Source organism: Ovis aries, chromosome 2 (genome assembly GCF_016772045.2).
Source record: "Ovis aries strain OAR_USU_Benz2616 breed Rambouillet chromosome 2, ARS-UI_Ramb_v3.0, whole genome shotgun sequence".
Taxonomy (NCBI): Eukaryota; Metazoa; Chordata; class Mammalia; order Artiodactyla; family Bovidae; genus Ovis; species Ovis aries.
The window spans coordinates 175608106-175627377 of record NC_056055.1 but is presented as its reverse complement, the minus strand read 5'-3'; the positions used below and the strand labels follow the sequence as shown (position 1 = coordinate 175627377).

The 19272-nt window shown below is 36.8% G+C and overlaps 1 protein-coding gene and 2 pseudogenes across 2 annotated transcripts in view; 1 reads left to right on the top strand and 2 right to left on the bottom strand.

The window, feature by feature from the left end:
* RAB3GAP1 (RAB3 GTPase activating protein catalytic subunit 1) overlaps positions 1 to 19272 on the top strand; it is a 124734-nt gene that overhangs the window by 86874 nt on the left and 18588 nt on the right. For both annotated transcript variants that reach the window (XM_027965014.3, XM_027965013.3), the window contains exons 12-18: positions 1548 to 1640; positions 2061 to 2230; positions 3677 to 3766; positions 4660 to 4832; positions 5799 to 5853; positions 6716 to 7087; positions 18689 to 18826. In XM_027965014.3, coding sequence (XP_027820815.2) covers positions 1548 to 1640; positions 2061 to 2230; positions 3677 to 3766; positions 4660 to 4832; positions 5799 to 5853; positions 6716 to 7087; positions 18689 to 18826 — 1091 coding nt within the window. The remainder of the gene's footprint in view (positions 1 to 1547; positions 1641 to 2060; positions 2231 to 3676; positions 3767 to 4659; positions 4833 to 5798; positions 5854 to 6715; positions 7088 to 18688; positions 18827 to 19272) is intronic.
* On the bottom strand, positions 11478 to 12058 carry LOC101105980 (small ubiquitin-related modifier 1-like; annotated as a pseudogene).
* LOC101106235 (ATP synthase subunit d, mitochondrial-like) lies at positions 12128 to 17739 on the bottom strand (annotated as a pseudogene).

Below are 19272 nucleotides of genomic sequence, written 5' to 3'. Positions count from 1 at the left end.
ACTGTCATTCACTCTTCAGGTCATAATTATTATATCCCATATCTAGAATTATCTTTCTCTTCCTGCTTTTGTAGATAACGTCTCTTTCATGAAGTCTTCTGAACCCATCTCTATACAGTCTTTTTCTCATATTTAGTGGATGTGAAAATTATTTTCTCCATTTCTGTGTTCATGCATGCCACATTTATTTCATACAGTGTAATACGTTGCCATTCAGCTGATGGAGTTATTACTAAATATTTATTGATAGTTTTGGGGTATTTCCATAAAGCTTTTTTTCCTGAGCTCTGTATCATTCATCATGTTATTCATTAAATGCTAATTAGCGTTTATGTATATAAGGTAAAATTCCTGCCATCTTTGTCTTGAGGTATAGGGAAGTAGTGAGGCTTCCCTGGTGGCTCAGTGGTAAAGAATCTGCCAGCCAATGCAGGAGACGCTGAAGACGTGAGTTTGATCCCTGGGTTGGGAAGATGCCCTGGAGAATAAATGGCTACACACCAGTATTCATGCCTAGGAAATTCCATGAGCAGAGGAGCCTGGCAGGCTTTCCAGGAGGTTGCAGAGAGTCAGACACAACTTGGTGACTAAAACAATAAGAACATTGGGAGGTAGGTAGAGGGTTGATAGGAAATGTTTTAGAGTTGGATAGACCTTGTTTTAAATCCTAGATCCACCAACTGCATGAGAAAAGATACTATTTATCTTATTCAGGCCAATAGTAAGTGCTTAATAGTACTATGTCCAATTATTTTTCTTTTCATTCTAGAGGGAATTATAAGAAAAAACTTTTAATATCCTGGGACATAGAGGGGAAGTAAAAGCAAGGCTACCTTTGAAATGGGATTAAGTTTTTGCATTGGGTGAAGAAACTGAATGGTTCTTTTTCTTTCTTTTTTTTTTTTTAATGTCAAACTTAATGCATTTTTATGACCAGAATTGCAACAAGAGTGGCAGATGTCTCTCATTTTTTTTAAATACTGGGTCAAGACTAATCTCATGGCCCTGCTCAGACATCAGTCTCTTGACTGGAAGGGCAGGCAGATCATGCAAGAGTTCAGTTTTTTGTTTTTTTTTAAATTTCTATTAGAATATAGTTGCTTTATAATGTGTTTCTGTTATAGCATAGTGAATCAGTTACATGTCTACATATATCTCTTTTAAAATTTCTTTCCTACTTAGGTCAGTGAAGAGCACTGAGTAGAGTTCCCTTGAATGTTTTTTTTTTTTTTTTCTGCCATATGTTGAAAGTGAAGTCGCTCAGTCATGTCTGACTCTGCGATGCTATGGACTATACCCTGCCAGGCTCCTCCATCCATGGGATTTTCCAGGCAAGAATACTGGAGTGGGTTGCTATTTCCTTCTCCAGGAGATCTTCCCGACTCAGGGGTTGAACTCAGATCTCCCGCACCACAGACTCTACCATCTGAACCACCAGGAAAGCAATATGTTAGTTAATAGCTTTTGTGAAAAGACATGTATATTTATGTATAGGACTGACTTCTTTCAGTTACATTTCAAAAATGAGTAACATTTTTTTTGTGTAGGTGATTTTGTCACTGAATTTTTTAAAATTTGCCGTCGAAAGGAGTCAACTGATGAGATTCTTGGACGATCCACATTTGAGGAAGAAGGGAGAGGTGACTTAACTTTTTCTCTTTTTTAAAGTTATTTTCAAATGTCTAACTCTTTCACACATTTTCCAGCAGCTCTTCATCTATTTTTCTCATTCAGGTTATATTAGGGAATCACGTTTTGATGAACTAAACAGCTACCATTTTCTCTTGGCTATACCCTGAGCTTAAAACATTGTGTGACTAATAAGAAAATGTAAGATATTTTTAAAAACAGAGTTTTAGAGGTTTATTTTTGAAGTTCCTGGGCAGAAATTGTTACACCTTTGTTAATCATGCATCTATATAAAGCTGAACATGCGTATTAATGAAAAGTCACTGATGAAAAGAGTGACTAAAGTATTCTGTACGGTCATCAGTTTATTCATCACTTTAACCTGCTAAGGTTGATGATGTAATATGTATTCATTTCTATTCTTTTTATAGAAATTGCTGATATAACTCATGCTTTGTCAAAGTTGACAGAGCCTGCACCGGTTCCAATTCATAAATTATCAGTCTCTAACATGGTGCACACTGCAAAGAAGAAAATACGGAAACACAGAGGTGTGGAAGAATCACCACTGAATAATGATGTCCTCAATACTATTCTTTTGGTAACTAAATGTAATGTTTTTTTGTGTCTGTATGCTCACTCATTTATTATCTATTCAGTCCTGTCTGTGTGGTAGGTACTAGATGGGGCTATAAAATGAGTAAAACACAGTCTCCACATTCAGAGTTGCCGGTGGTGTAGTGGGAATAAGAAAAGTGAACAGTAATTATAATACCATGTTACATGTAAGAATTCTGGCAAAGGGCCTGTGAGAACACAGCAGAGGGGTGCATCTGTCTGTCTGAGCAGTGGGAATCAGGGAGAGCTTCACAAAGAGGGGACAGTTGAGCTAGTCATAAATGGATGAAGGTTTAGAAGTGGACGAATTGCAGAGGCCTGAGAGAGCATGTCGGATAATCTGGTAGATTGCAGGGTACTTCCCAGAGAAGGGTCAGGGATGAGACTGAAGAGTAGCTGGTGAAGTGCTTGCTGAAGCATGGGACTTCATCTTACAGTTTAATGCCACTTTAAGCAGGAGGTTGACATGATCAAAATGGTATTCTTGAAAACTTTGTAGCAAGTACTAGAAGGGGCTAGGGTGTCTCCTAGGTATAGGTTGGTGGAACAGGTCCAGCCCAGGGACCATACACACCAAGGTTAATCCTGATTTGTTGCTTGACTTTGAACAAGCCATTTAACTTCAGTTTCTTCATCTGAAGTGAATCTAATAAAAGCCTGTGAAGTTGTTGGATGCATTAAAGGACCTTCTGTTACACTGGTATTTAATAGAACTTTGCTAAATCATAGCTATTCTTACTATAATTGTAGTTACAGTCTTACTTCTGACAGCTTGTGCATTAAGACATTCTTGGGAAAAAGCTTTAAGAGTAGTGCAATGAAAAGAATATAGGACTTGAAAACTTCAAGTTAATTTTAGCCCTGCTATTTATCTGAGCAAGACTTTTTAGCCAGATTTTTAGTTTGTTTATTTGTAAGAGATGTGGGCACTGATACATAGCTCACGTAGTGGTATGAAAATAGGATACTGTGTATAAATGTGCTTACTAGTGGATGTTGACACTTGGTTGTTCCTCTCCTTAAGAAGAAAAATCTCTTCAACGTGTTCTGTTCAGTTCATTTCAGTTCAGTGGGTCAGTCATGTCCGACTCTTTGCGACCCCATGAATCGCAGCACGCCAGGCCTCCCTGTCCATCACCAACTCCTGGAGTTCACCCAAACTCATGTCCATCGAGTCGGTGATGCCATCCAGCCATCTCATCCATTTAAGAAAAATCTGATTTTAAAATTGACTAGTCACTCTGTTTTTTGGAGAAAAATAGAAAATAATTGAGATAGTGTAGAACCAATTGGCCAATACAGTAAGAGCATTCTCATTGTTTTAGAAACACAAGTGTTAAAATGTCAAATGGTGTTTATAAGAGTTACAAAAGTCTGCAAAGTAATAAATTTCATTGAAAATGTGATTATTTTCTTTCTTTCCCCTAAGTTCTTATTCCCTGATGCTGCTTCTGAGAAACCATTAGATGGGACTTCTTCAACAGACAATAGTAATCCTCCGCTAGAGAGTGAAGAATATGTAAGTTAATTAATGTTAAATATTTTAAATGCATTGAATTTCTAGGGATTTTGCTATATTTCTAGCAACAGTCATGAGATCTACCTCACAACAATGACTACTGTAAACAGTTTTATGTCTCTATACCTGTCATTTAAGCTCATCCTCAGTTTAACAAAGACTTGGATAAGGAAAACATGACAATTTTCTAGCATTCACTATAAAACTTTCTCTGTTATGAAATAAGGATCTTTTTATTGTAAAAATCACCTTAGGAAAACTTGAGTGACCATCATGGCCTCCATTCAGTGACCTACTATAGAACGTTAACATAGGTACATATTTTGGGTAAAAGAAGTTTTCTGGAAATAATGAAAAAATATACTGTGTATGAATTATAGGGTATCCTTCACTTTAAATTTTTCATAAGTCATCAAATTTATGTTTTACAATAGATTCTTCTTTGTATTTCAAAACTAGACAGAGAGTAGAAAATTCTTTAATAGAGTAACATGTAAAATGAAGTAAAATTTTCATGTTTTCCTTTTTGAAGTCTTTGATAAATTGAGAAATAAGTTTAAATGACTGTGTAGAGATATATCAAATTGTTAACAATACTGTTAGGAAGTGATTTCATGATATAACACATAAATTTAGAGTATATCTTAAAGATTTCACAGAAGAAACTTAAAGCTGTACCTGTAGCCTCACTAAAATATAGTGTCACATTTTGATCCTTGTAGAGATCATGAAAACATGGAGCTGCCTGAGAAAAATTGAGGCAATAATGTTTTAGACATTTGATAAAAGCCTGATTAATTTCAGGTGTTAAAATCTCTACCTACACGGTTTCTGATTATACATGTAAATATATTGTTAACAAGTTTTGTTTGTTTCTATTTTGTTAAATTTAGAATCTCTACAATCAGTTCAAATCTGCACCGTCTGATAGTTTAACATACAAGTTGGCTTTGTGTCTTTGTATGATCAATTTCTACCATGGAGGACTGAAAGGAGTGGCACATCTCTGGCAGGAATTTGTTCTTGAAATGCGTTTCAGATGGGAAAACAACTTTCTGATTCCAGGGTAATAATTTCAGTTCCCGGTTGTAGAGATAGTATTTTTATTTGTTCACAGAATTTGACTTCTGACTCATTATAATTCTCCTCTTGTAGGAAATCTGCCCCAAGAAAATGATAAGAAACTTAGGATATGATTTCTGTTCATTGCTGATAGAGAATATTAGAAAATATAGAGAATATATATAGAAATATGTATAGAAAAATAATTGGAAAGAAATATAACAAAATGTTAACAGTAGTTTCATTGGAGGGAAAACATCTTAAGAGTTCAGAAGTTTGGGTGTTAAATATTACCTATAATTTTTTTATATAGCTTATGTTGACATTTCATTTAAAGAGTTTAGCATATATGTTGATACTGTATAGATTACTATTCATTTGTCCATCCTACTCAAACTAAGGGGAGAGAATCATGATATTGGTAATACAAAATGGTAACTGATCCAAAAATGTTTACTCCTAAGTCATTTGCCAGCCTCTAGTTAACTGGATTCTCTTTTGGCTAATTACTGGGAACCACCTCATTTAGAGTAGAGGAAATCCAGGCTCCCTTCAGCAAAAGAGAGGTGGAGATCAATGGATTTTATATTGAGAATCTACCATAATGATTGAGAACTGAATAAATAGTATAACTTCCTTTGTAGTGTTTGAAAGACTGCATGCTAGCATGTCACCCTACTTCCTAGGGTGGATTTCAAGGCCTTAAATTTTTTAAGTTTCTGTTAGCTTGAGAGCTGTCACTACTTTGCTGTTGCATTTTGTCTATTGTACTTGCTGTTGGTAAATTATGGACTAGGAGAATGAAATAAATTGTGATCTTTTAATTTTATTTGCTCCATGTAAGTTGCCTAATTTGTAGAAGTCTAGTTTTGCTCTCTTATCTATGTGGTTTAAATATATGGTGGTATAAAAATATGCATATCTGAAGCAATTCTACTGATAAGCTTTTTTCTACTCCTTTATATGATAGATTAGCAAGTGGACCCCCAGATCTGAGATGCTGTTTACTACATCAGAAGCTACAGGTAAAAATTTCCCAGTGGCAGTATATAATTTGTGACAGTGGTTAGGTCAAGTTATTCTGACATTAAATGTAATAATAGATTATAAGCTGTTTTCATTACAGGTTATTTCATTTCATTTCATTATAGGTTACTTAAGTCACTGTCATTCACACTAAGGTCCAGGGAAAGGGTGGAGACTGAAAAGAAAATATTCAGGCACTGGATAAATTTTTACTGTAACTGTCACTGGTGAAATAGCAGTTTCCTCAGTCCTTGTCCTTGCAAAGGGAAAAATTCATTCTAGAGATAAAGAGCAGTTTTAAGCAGCAGCAGTTTTATTAAGCAAAGAGAACATAAGCTCCCATGAAAGGATGAGAATAGGCAGTCTAGAAACCAGAAACTGCCCTGAAGTGGGGGTAGGGTTGGTTTTTCAGAGTGGTGGAAATTCTCTTCCTGTGTCTTGTGTTATTTGATAAGTTGATTGACAGCTTTAGCTTATATAACTTGTATCCTTGTGTACAGGTGTTTATCCATAAGCACCCAAGCAAAACCCACAGAGGGCAGGCAAAAACTGCAATGCTGGTTTATTACAAACACAGTGTAATGAGCCCTGGGTTATTACTTTGAGTCACCTTTTAGGTCTTGGTGCACCTGTGCTGGCAGTTTTTGTCTAGCTTACTCCTAATAAGGCTGGTAACTTAGGGATCGTTGACCACAAAAGCCAGGGTCTCTGGGTATGTTCTGATCACCAGTGTCCAGGAAGGGGAAGGAAAAATAACTGTCCAGGATATGGCTGGGACCCATGCATGTCTGACTAACAATTCATGCATAATAATAAATATAATAATAAAATAATAAATAATTTTGTTTCTGTTTTCTTAAGATGTTAAATTGTTGTATTGAAAGAAAGAAGGCACGCGATGAGGGGAGAAAGACAAGTCCTTCAGATAATGTGACTAATACATATTCAGGGGATGCTGGAAAATCTGGAGATCAGCTGGGGCCAGATAATTTGAGAGAGGCAGATAAGGACAAAGGAGAGGTGGGAAAATCATGGGATTCTTGGAGTGACAGCGAGGAAGAGTTTTTTGAGTGCCTAAGTGATACTGAAGAACTTAAGGGAAATGGACAAGAGAGTGGCAAGAAAGGAGGACCTAAGGAGATGGCAAGTTTAAAGCCTGAAGGACGACTCCATCAGCATGGGAAACTCACACTGCTGCATAATGGAGAACCTCTCTACATTCCAGTGACCCAGGTGGGACGGGGACTGGTTCTTTAAGTTGTATTGTTGTTGTTGCTTATATAACTTTATCCTAGTAGGAGATGATTACTTTGGATAAAGACACTTCTTTAAACAGTCTGTGTCTAAAGATCTATAGATTTGAAATCTAAATAAACTATTGGGGTTTTTAGGTCTACTATTTGTGCAGCTGAGAAATGTTTTGAAGTTTCAGTAGATAGTACTTCATCATGTATACAGTGACCTGTTAGTTCTTTGGGTGTTTAAAAAAAAACAAAACCCAGAAATATTGGTGGGAAGAACAAAAGTAAAAATGCTTGATTTATGTAATTAGTTCTTATCTGTTCAATATGTAGTTTGAACACATTTTATACCATTAGGAAATGGAATAGCAACAGCTCAAGACCTAAGGAAGAGCAATGGTTTGGGGGTTTTTTGGGGTTTTTTTGCATAGGTAATAAGTATATTTTATTGTGAAAATCTGAATCTAGAAAAAGTGAAAGTCACCACCCATTAATTCCAGTTATCTGTAGAAATAACCATTATTATTGGTTTGGGTTATAGTTTTTTATACTTATTTCTATGCATTGATGTATGAACACGTATGCATATGGTACATAGTTATGTGGATTTTTAAAAATCTGTGTATTGATATGTAGCTTTTTAACCTAAAAGCTTGAGATCTCTTCATGTCATTACATATGGATCTACTTCATCTCTTTAATTGTTGTATAATATTCCATAGCATTGGAAGAGCCATAGTTTAACTCTTCCTCTCTTAATGCATAATGTTATTTGAAGCTTATTGCTATTATCATGCTACAGTATAAATTCTTGTTTTTCAGTATTATCTGTTTCACATATGAGTGTTTCTCCAAGGGAGATATGGAATTTCTATATAAATAAATATATAAGATATAAAATTCCTCTTCAAAAGGGCTGTACCTACTTTATACCCCATCATTGATGAGTATAGGAATAAGGGAATACCACTATCTCCCCAACTTTCTTTTCACACTTCCTTCCATATATATGTGTTGAGTACATAGTATATGCCAGCCACTGTCTTGGGACTATAGGATTTTAGTAGCAAAATTGTATGGTACATTTCTTGAGCTCATGTTACTTGTATTCATCTTTTAATTTTTTATAAAAAACTGACATTACCAGTCATAAAAGCTTTTGCAAATATGATGGGCAGAAGTGGTATCTCAATGTTCTAGATTGTATTTCTCTGATTTTTGATGAACCTTAGTGTCTTTTTAATATGTTTGCAGCTATCCTTCCCTGTAAGTTGTATTCCATTTTTCTTTTAGGTTGATGTTCTATTCTTATTGATTTATATGAGTCTTTTATATTTTAAATATAAATAATCTGTTATATACATTGTATATGTTTTCTCCTAGTTATTTTAAAAACGTGTCTATTTACTTACCTATTGAGTTATAAATTATAACTAAAGTGCACAAACTTCAAGTGAATAGTTTGAGTTTTTTCATATTTAGAGACCCATTTAACTACTACTCATATCAAGATACAGAAAATTCTCATCATTCTAGAATAGCAATGATCAATAGAACTTTCTTTGAAGATGAACATGAGTATTTTGTGCTATCCAGTACTATAGCCATTATCTATCTATATGTAGCTGTTGAGTACTTGAAATGTGGCTAGTGCAACTGAGAAATTGAATTTTTTATTTAATATAATTTCCTAAAATTTAAATAGCCAGATGTATGGAATGCCATAGCCTAGTATTCCCCTCCAGGTTAACTGTTTTCATAACTTTTATCAGCATAGGTTAGTTTTTCCAGTTTTTGAATATCATCAATGGAATCATACTTTGCTTGCTCTTTGTGTATAAATGGAATTGTGTACACTTGTGTTGTCCATTTTTAACTACCATCTGTGAGATTCATCCATGTCATGACATGAATCAATATTTGTGCATGTTTTATTACTTTATAGTATTCTATGAATATGCCACTCAATTCTTACAGTATATTGTTTATTCATTCGCCTGTTGGCTTCCCTGGTGGCTCAGTTGATAAAGCATCTGCCTGCAATGTGGGTGACCTGGGTTTGATCCCTGGGTTGGGAAGAACCCCTGGAGAAGGAAATGGCAACCCACTCCAGAATTCTTGCCTGGTGAATTCCATGGAAAGAGGAACCTGGTTGGCTACAGTCCATGGTGTCACAAAGAGTTGGACACGACTCAGTGACTGACTTTCACTTTTTTCATTCACCTGTTGATGGAATTTGAGTTGTTTATAGCTAAAGTCATTATAAATAAATTGAACATTCTTATAAGTTGAATATTTCTTTTGGATATATTCTTAAGAGTAGAATTATTGGGCCATGTGGTAGCAATATGTTTGAATTTCAGTAGATATTGCTAAACAGTCTCCCAAAGTGGTTGAATTAATTTATATTCCCTCCAACAGTACAAAATAATTGTGGTTTATGCCACATAATCACTTATAATTGGTTTGTCAGGGGTCCCAGTACCACTCCCAGGTTTCACGATTTGCTGGGAGGACTTATGAAGTGAGGTAAAGTGAAGCAAAGTCACTCAGTCGTGTCCGACTCTTTGTGACCCCATGGACTGTAGCCTACCAGGCTCCTCTCTGTCCATGGGATTCTCCAGGCAAGAGTACTGGAGCGGGTTGCCATTTACTTCTCCAGGGGATCTTCCCGACCCAGGGATTGAACCCAGGTCTCCCGCATTCCAGGCAGACACTCTAACCTCTGAGCCACTAGGGAGGACTTAAAGGACTCAGCATATAATCATGCTCACAGCTGTAACTTAATACAGCAAAGGGATGCAAAGCAAAATCAGAAGAAAGGAAATGGCACATGGGACAAATTTCAGAGGATATCAAGCACAAGCTTCCAAGGGTCTCCTTGCAGTATAGTCAAACAAGATGCACTTAACTCCAGCAATTGGTTGTGACCACGTGTAAATGTTGTCTACCAGGGAAACTTGTCAGGGGCTCAGTGGTCAGGGTTTTTATTGGGGCTGGTCACATGGCACCTTCTGCCTAGCATGTGCCAAAATTCCAGATTCCCAGAAGGAAAGTAGATGTTTAGCATAAACTATATTGTGTGCACAAAATTTAGGCATGTTGTTGTTTAGTCTCTAAATCATGTCTGACTTTAGTGACCCCATGGATTGTAGCCCACCAGGCTCCTCTATCCATGTGATATCCCAGGCAAGAATACTGGAATGAGTTGCCATTTCTTTCTCCAGGGGATCTTCCCAACCCAGGAATCAAACCCAGGTCTCCTGTGTCTCCTGCATTGCAGGAGGATTCTTCACCACTGAGCCACCAGGCATAATAAACCATTTTTATCAGTTTTGAATATGGTGGGACTCTGCCAAAATCCCTGTTTCCAGAAGCCAGCCAAGCCAGCCAACTTTGCAAACAGGCCTTTCTGAGGAGAGTAATCTGAGGCCTGCTATGTTAACTCTTCTCTGCACACATATTTTTTTAAGGTATTTTGTGATGCTTTAATGAAAGGAAATATATGTAATACATTTTTCATTATTAAACAACTGTAGGAATTCACTAAAGAAATACCTCAACCACAAACATATAGCATGGATAAAAGAAAATAAGTTAGGGCATATAACTAATAAACAAAAGATCTATTATTAATATTAGACATAGTATTTTAAGGCAAAGCAATATTTTAGATTAAGTTGACTGCATAATATAAACAGAATAATACACAAGTCACAATTTAATAGATATGCAAGAAGAAATAAAACAAAAATCATAGTATGTGATTAAACATCCCTTCCTTATTTTTATTTTTTTAAACTTTTAATTGAAGCATCATATTTTTACTATGTTGTTATTTTTATTTTTTATGGTTTTTACAAATATTTTGTTTATTTTAGTGAAACTGGTACAGACACTGTCTATTTAAACCCATATTCCGGCCAAAAAGGATAAATAAAGTAAAAAAGAGCAGTGTTCTGCACGAATAACTTTTAACTGCTAAGGAAAACTAGATCTTTTCTGGGATCTTCTGACAAGATTTTTCTTTCATCTTAAAATGCTTCTCTTCAGTGGAGCCATCTCTGGAGTTAGTCATTATTCTCTGTCATTTTGACTCCAGCTGGATATTCCTCCTCTTGTGGTCCAGACCCTCAGATTTTAAAAGTAGCTTCAAGTTAAGGAAAGGTCATTTTCCACAGTTCTGTTTTCCGAAAAACTTCCATCTCCCACTGAAATTCATAGTCCAGGAGTGAAGCAATCACATGCTAGAACTTCAGGGCCAATTGGAAATTCATTAGGAACACTTGCATTAGTCAATCTTATTTATCACAAGCCTGCAAATGCATAGTCCTGGGAAAGGCGGAATCTCTATGCACACCTGTAATTTTTAAAAAGGAGAGGGGGCTGAGGTTTGATCACCAAAAATCAACACAGTGAAAAGAAACAATAATGAATAATGGACACTAGAATTCAAATTACCAGATGTTTTAAAGAGATGGGGTGCTAGTTTTCAATTCTGTTTTGAACACCACATTACAAAAGAACTATTTTTTAAAAAAGGACTAAAGGGAAAAAAAATACAAAAGAATATCTATACCGTTGAATGACCCCCTGTTTGTTCTTGATAAACTACAATCACATCTTCCTCCATTCCCAGTTCTTTTGGAGTGTGATTATCAGCAATTCTCTGACCTTCAAAGAGAAACCTGAGTGAATTCATGGGAACTCTCTGTATTTGACAGTATGATTCTTTGAGTTTCTTGAGATGTGTTGTCATTTTCTCTTTGAAGTGAATCTCACTGCTATCCTGTCCAATGACTCTGAGTTTAATATATTCTCCTTCCTTATCCCCCAAGTCCTCGAAGGTTTTGCTTCCTGGTCAGACATGGTGATGGTGGCTTCCCCCGGGGTCTCCGCACATCAGCGGCCTCGGGTAGGTAGAACCTCACTCTGAGATTTACAACTCCGTCTCTCTACCCAATAGTACAACACAATGGCCGGAGGGACTTCTCTACGCCTTCTCTATGTTATTATTTTTAATGTACACAATTTATAATTCAAGGGCCAGAGCTTTCTCCCAGACTCAAGTTTATAAATTCTCAATTGACTTGTGAGGCCAGTAGGAGTACTTCTTGTCTAATTTGGTTTCTGGAGAGACTTCATTCAAGTCCTTAGTGGTCAGCTGATCAAATGGAATTATGTTCTTCATCTTCTCCAACTCTTTCTCATAGTCCTGAATCCTCGTCTTTGCGAGAGACAAAAACTCAGCACAGCTTTTCACGTCTTCTTTTCTTTAGCGTCCACCTGGGCAGTGTGTTTATCCTCTGATATAGGAACCTTTGGACTTCCTTGGTATCTCAGCTGGTAAAGAATCTGCCTGCAATGCAAGAGACCCTGGTTCGATTCCTGAGTCAGGAAGATCCCCTGGAGAAGGGATCGGCTACCGACTCCAGTATTCTTGGGCTTCCCCTGGTGGCTCAGTGGGTAGAGTCCACGAGCAATGCTGGAGACCTGAGTTCGATCCCTGGGTTAGGAAGCTCCCCTGGAGGAGGGCATGGCAACTCCAGTATTCTTGCCTGGAGAATCCCCATGGACAGCGGAGTCTGGCAGGCTGCAATCCATGGGATTGCAAAGAGCTGGACTGAGCAACTAAGCACAGCAGAGGAACCCTTAGGGCATTAAACTTCTTCTCAAAGTCATCCACCAAGCTAGCTTTTGCCACGTTTGCCTTGTAGTAAGCCCAGTCGATGGCAGGTGGCTTCTCAGGCAGAGTAGCCAACCTGGAAGTGAGGGTCTTATTCCAGGACTTCAAGGAGTTAGCCACGGCCTTCTGGTTTCAGGGGATGATCTCCCCAAAAGCTATCTAGTCAGTGGCTTTTAGAGCAAGTTTCCATCCAGCCATCTTAAGAACCTTCACCAACCCCAGGTGGCTCACTAATTGGAGGATAATTACTTCACAATATTGTGTTAGTTTCTGCCATGTATCAGCATGAATCAGCCATAGGCATACATATGTCCACTCCCTTCTCTGTACTCTTCATGATTTCAGTCATTTTAATTTTTGCCTTTCTGGTGGTTTGGTACTATCTTATGTTTTTTTCTTCTCTGATGAATAATAATACTGAATACATTTTCATATATTTATTGCCCATTTGGATATTTTCCTGGTGAAGTGCCTGTTCAAGACCTTTACCTATTTTTCAAAAGTTAGTTGTCTTTTTTCTTATTGCTTTATAAGAATTCTTCACATATTTTCAGTCTGAGTCCTTAGTTATATGTGTATATGTGTGTGTGTGTGTAACAATTTCTCCTAGTCTGTGCATTGCTTATTCACTTTCTTAATGATGCTTTTTGTTAAATAGACATTCTTAATTTTAATAAAGTCTGATCTACCAATATTTTTCTAATGTAGATACTGCTTTTGTGTCCCATTAAGAAATTAACTACTCTGAGGTCCTGGAGATACTCTTGTGTTTTCTTCTGGAAGGTTTATAGTTTTGCCCATCGTATTTATGTTTGTGATCCATCTTAGACTGACTGTGCTTGGTGTGAGGAAGAGGTTAAGATTCTCTTTTTCTATAAGGATGTACAGTTGTTTTCCAACACCATTATTAAAAAGACCTACCTTTTTCCATGGAGTGGCAGTGATGTTTTTGTCATAAATCATGTGACTGTGTGTGTGTTGGTTTATTTCTGGACTGTTCTGTTAGCCCCTTTGTTTATCCTTGTGTCAGTAATGTACTGTTCTTATTACTGTAGCTTTATAAAAATCTTTTTGTCTTGTAGTATAACTTTTCTGACTTTGTTCTTCAAGATTATCTTGGCTATTCTTTTCATTTTTATGTAAATTTGGAAAACTATCAGTTTCCACATACAAAATTATCCTGCTGAGGTTTTAATTTATTTATCAAATTAGATTTAGCATTGCATTGAATTGGAGAGAATTAACATCTTAACAATATTGAGTCTCATAACCACAAAATGTCTTTCATTTTATTTAATGTTTCTTTTACTTTCCCTTATCAGTGTTTTTTAGATGCTATTTTAAAGAAAGATTTATTTGACTGTGTTGTCCTGTTGCGATACGCAGATCTTCGTGGCTTCATGCAGGGTCTTTCATTGTGGCACATGGACTCTCTGGTTGCAGCTTGTGGGCTCTTTGGTTGTAGCATGCAGACTCCAGTGTGTGGGCTCAGTAGTTGTCAGACAGACTTAGTTGCTCTGCGGCACGTGGGATCTTAGTTTCCTGACCAGGGGTCGAACCTCTGTCCCCTGCATTGCCAGGCAGGTTCTTAACCACTGGACCCACCAGGGAAGTCCCTGTTTTTTAGTTTTTAATATAGAGGTTTTTGTATATCTTTTATTAGGTTTATGTCCCAGTGTTTGTGAGTTCTCAAATAAGGTAAATGGTTTTTTTAAATTTAATTTTTAACTTTTTCCCTGATACATAGCAATAGTTGATTGCTGTATATTGACTTTGAATCTAGAAATCTAATTACATTCGCTTATTTCTAGTAGTTTGTAGATTATTTAGAGTTTTCTATATACACAGTCATGTTGTCTGTTGATATAGACAATGTGAATTATGGTTTTCTGAACTGTACACTTTTTGATTCTCTTTCATGTCTTATTGCACTGGCTAGGACCTCAGGTACAGTGTTGAATAATGGACATCCTCCTCTTAATTTCAGAACGAAATCATGTGACAGTCTTTGAGTGTATGTGATGTATGTATCATTTATTTTATGAAGGAGATTCCTATTCCTAGTTTCTGAGAGTTTATATCATAAACAGGTATTGTATTTTATCAAATGTTTATCCTGCATATTGAAATAATCATAAAATCATTGAGTTTTAAATGAAATAGTGTATGATAAGTGAATGATACCATGTTTAATTCAAAATAACCACTCAATTTTTAGCTATTATTTTCTGAGAACTTTTTCTTATATAAGACATAAGAGGCTAATATTGCTTCCCAGGATGCAAGGATTTACTTAAAAGTTTTTGTGACTAGTTTTTATATTCTGAAATGGGTTGATCACTTGTAATAATAGTGCAGTGGGATATTGGGATGTTTGTTTGATAATTTGAAACATGGATTCTGTTAACTTTATTTCCTTGCTCATATTGTTTCTTTGTGAGGTGGCTGTTAGTTATGACATTAATTTTGTTTGCTTGACAGGCCTAATCTTTTTGCTTCTTTATATGTTTTAAAAGTAAATTATGTTTTAGATATTTCATCACTAACATTTAGTATTAGGACAGAAATATTCTAATACTGGAAACCAAGTACTTATTTTTTCTAATTTTGTTGTGGTGCATGTAGTTGACATTGAGGTCTTGTGGCACAGACTGAGGTTTTGGAATCTGGCAGAACTAGATTTATAGCCTGGCACCACCAATTATTATTACTAGAATTGCTAGTACAAGCTATATTCTTTTCTGGGCCTTGTTTATCTCTCAAAAAATACATTAGTTTTCATTTTCTAGAATTTTATATAAATTTTATATAATTATAGTAACTTTTTTGTGTGTGGGAAGTCTTTCAGCATAATTATTTTGAGATTCATGTATGCTGTGGAGAATCTTTTGAAGCAGGAGTTCTTAAGTAGTGGATTAGAACCAAACTAATAGCTCTCAAAGTCAGCATCAGATAGATATCCTAGATTCTCTTTGGTTTGCCACTTTTATGACATTGGGCAAGACACTGTCTACACACTGTTTCACTACATGTTAAAATGCCCAATTCACTTCTCAGTGATGAGATCATGTACATGAGAAAGCTTTGGGTATATTCAGATGTGGTACATGTAAGAATTATAGTCCTGGGTTTCCCTGGTGGCTAAGAATCCACCTTGCAATGCAAGGGACACCAGATTGGTGCCTGGCCCGGTTAGGATCCCACATGCCGCGTGGCAACAAAGCCCACGTGGCCACTAGTACTGAGCCCTGGCTCTAGAGCTGCAAGCTGCAAGTACTGAAACCCATGGGCCTAGGGCCTGTGCTCTGCAACAAGAGAGGCCGCTGCAATGAGAAGCCAGGGGACCACAGCTAAGAGTAACTACCGCTCACTGTAACACAGCAACGAAGACCCAGCACAGCCAGAAATAAAAAAGTCTTAAAAAAGGAAGAAGTATAGTCTTCATGCTACTTGCCACTTGTATTCCTCTTGATCATGTTTTTCACTTACATTTTGTCTGAGTTCCCAGGTGGGAAGGATAATCAGTACCTTCTTTCAGTCGCTTCCTTTCCTTCAGGAGGAGGCAAAAGGACAATGAAAAGTAGTTTCTTTTCATGGAAATAATGAGGGAGTTTGCTCTTGAGTATATTGCTTCATTGGAGATTCATAGAACTTTTGAATTTGACTGAGGAGTTTTGATATAGGGAAAGTAAAGTAAAAAGCTTATGATACAACCTAAGTATTTTGTCTATAATTGCGAATGTTTATTGAGTTTGTGCTCAAATCTGTTCTTTACAGCAATGGATCACATAAAACTGGGGTAATTGCTCAAGGTAACAGATCTGAGATTTAAATACAGGCATGTTGCTTCTAGAGCCCAAGCTCTTAACCACTCTGTCATGCTGCCTTACCAATTATTACTCACCCCCAGGTATCAATGACCTTAAAAGTGATATATGTTCATTATAGAGACAACAAAACAAAAACTCACAGTTCCATAATCCAGAGGTAATCACTGTTAAAGTACTTCCTTGCCCTTTTTCCCTGTATCCAACCATTTCCCTGTTATATTGGACATTCAGATTCTTTGAATTTTCATGCTGTTATAAATGATGCTACCGTGATATTTCTAGAAGTGGAATTATTGGGTCAGAGGGCATGATCATAAATGCTTGCTATGTATTGGTGGCCAGATTGTTGTTCAGGAAGATTTATATTCTCTCCAACAGTGTTTGAAAGTGCCCCTGTAGGGTTGTTTCAAAAATGAGGATGATAAGAAGGGAAAAAGTTACTTTCAGAAGAAAAAAAGTTACTTTCTTCTGTTTGTTGCTGTGTTTTGAATGCTATACCTTTACCTTTCTTCTACTTTATTTCTGAAAGAAATCTGTGAAAATTGTCTCTGTGGCAGAGGTTCTCAACTGGGAACTGTGTTTGGCCTCCCAGGGGTATTTGGCAAGGTTTGGAAACACTGGATTGTCATGAGGTAGAGTGGTAACACAGGTGGTAGAGGTACTATTGCAATAGGCAGGAGCAGTGATATGCTGCTAAACATCCTACAGTGCGTAGAAGAGGCTCCGCAACAGAGAATTATCCAGTCTAAAATGTCAGTAGTATGAGACTGAGAAAAAACTTGCTTTATAGTAAGCTCCTGAAATCTAGAAGAAATCTATTTATTGACAAGACACTTACTTCTGCTGTGTCTTATCCTATTATCTAAGAATAAAAGAGCCCATGGCTTTCTGGTTTTAACAACAAAGCAGGCGAGATTTGTTTGGTTAGTCTCTGACTTGTTAAGTTCTTCATATTTCAAATATAAAATCGAATGGAATCAGTTCTTAGAGAACTTTCCTCAACCCCTTTGAGCAGTTTTGAAATGTTTCTGTCACTTTCTTAATGATTCTACAGTTATTTCTTCCTTTAGAGTTGCCTTCGCTGCTGTTTTATTTGGGGTTGCCATTAAAATATAGAATGTCTCTTATTCCCAAAGTAAAAAACAACCAACTTCTTGTGGGAACTGATAATTTCAATGTGTTTGGAACCTAAACTCAGTGCAACTCCTCCAACATAAAACATAGTTATTTAGGGGCTTTTACTTGGTGTTCAGTTGATTTGCGTTTATTTTCATACATATATCAATTTTCTTCTTTCACTAGTTACAATAAAAACCTTGTTGCAAGTAATAATGACATTCATAAAAATATTTAGGACTTCATTTCTTTATCGTTGTTATTCAATCACTCAGTCATGTCTGACTCTTTGCAACCCCATAAACTGCAGCATGCCAGGCTTCCCTGTCCTTCACTATCTCTTGAGTTTGCTCAAACTCATGTCCATTGAGTCAGTGATGCCATCCAGTCATCTCATTGTCTATCACCCTCTTCTCCTCCTGCTGTCAGTCTTTCCCAGCATCAGGGTCTTTTCCAGTGAGTCAGCTCTTCACATTAGGTGACCAAATTATTGGAGCATCAGCATCAGTCCTTCCAAAGAATATTCAGGGTTGATTTCCTTTAAGATATCATCACTGACTCAATGGACCTGAGTCTGAGTGAACTCCGAAAGTTGGTGATGGACAGCGAGGCCTGGCGTGCTGCGATTCATGGGGTTGCAAAGAGTCGGACACGACTGAGCGACTGAACTGAACTGAAGATACCATTAGTAGAGAGGAAAATGTTCAGTGCGTCCAGTTCCTCTCAAGAGGAAACATGATGATATCTGTTGGGGAGGGGAGCACTGAAAGTCATGTTTATTCTTATTAACCTGTTACTTTTTTGTGTAGGTTCCAAAAAACTTGAGAATTTCTTTGAATTCTTTTAAATACATATCTTGTAACTGCTAGAGCTGAAACAGTTGTTGTCTTTGTTCTATTTTTATAGTTCTGCTTTCTCTAAAAAAAGCTATTCATGAGCTTTGTCCTTTTGTGCTCTGCAGGAACCAGCACCTATGACAGAAGATCTGCTCGAAGAGCAGTCGGAGGTTCTAGCTAAATTGGGTACATCGGCAGAAGGGGCTCACCTCCGAGCGCGCATGCAAAGTGCATGTCTGCTCTCGGATATGGAGTCTTTTAAGGTGGGTCACACTGTCAGAGCTCAGGAGTCTGTTTTGAGCTATTCTGGGATGAAGCTGTGAAAGTCACTCTATAAAGTGGTGTGAAGGCCTGAATGTCTTTTTTTCATTAAATGTTTTGATTTCATTAGTAGTTACAACACCCTGCCTCCATCCCCTAAAGGTCACAGTCAAGCTTGCTTCTTGAATTTAAAAAAGAAAAGAACAATCTTTGAATAATAGTTGAAAGTTGAGAACTGAATCATTTCTTTATGTGTATTGGGCTGTCTTCTTCCTTTGTGTCAGTCGATTTAATACAAGCCTTTTAGGAACCCCTTCGAATTTTACATAGGCTGGTTCATTCAACAAACCTTTGACTGCCTACTTTGTGACTGGCACTGTGATTAGGTAATTAAGTATAATGTTTATCCTCAATTATAGTCTGTTGAGGTTGTGGGAAGGGATATGTA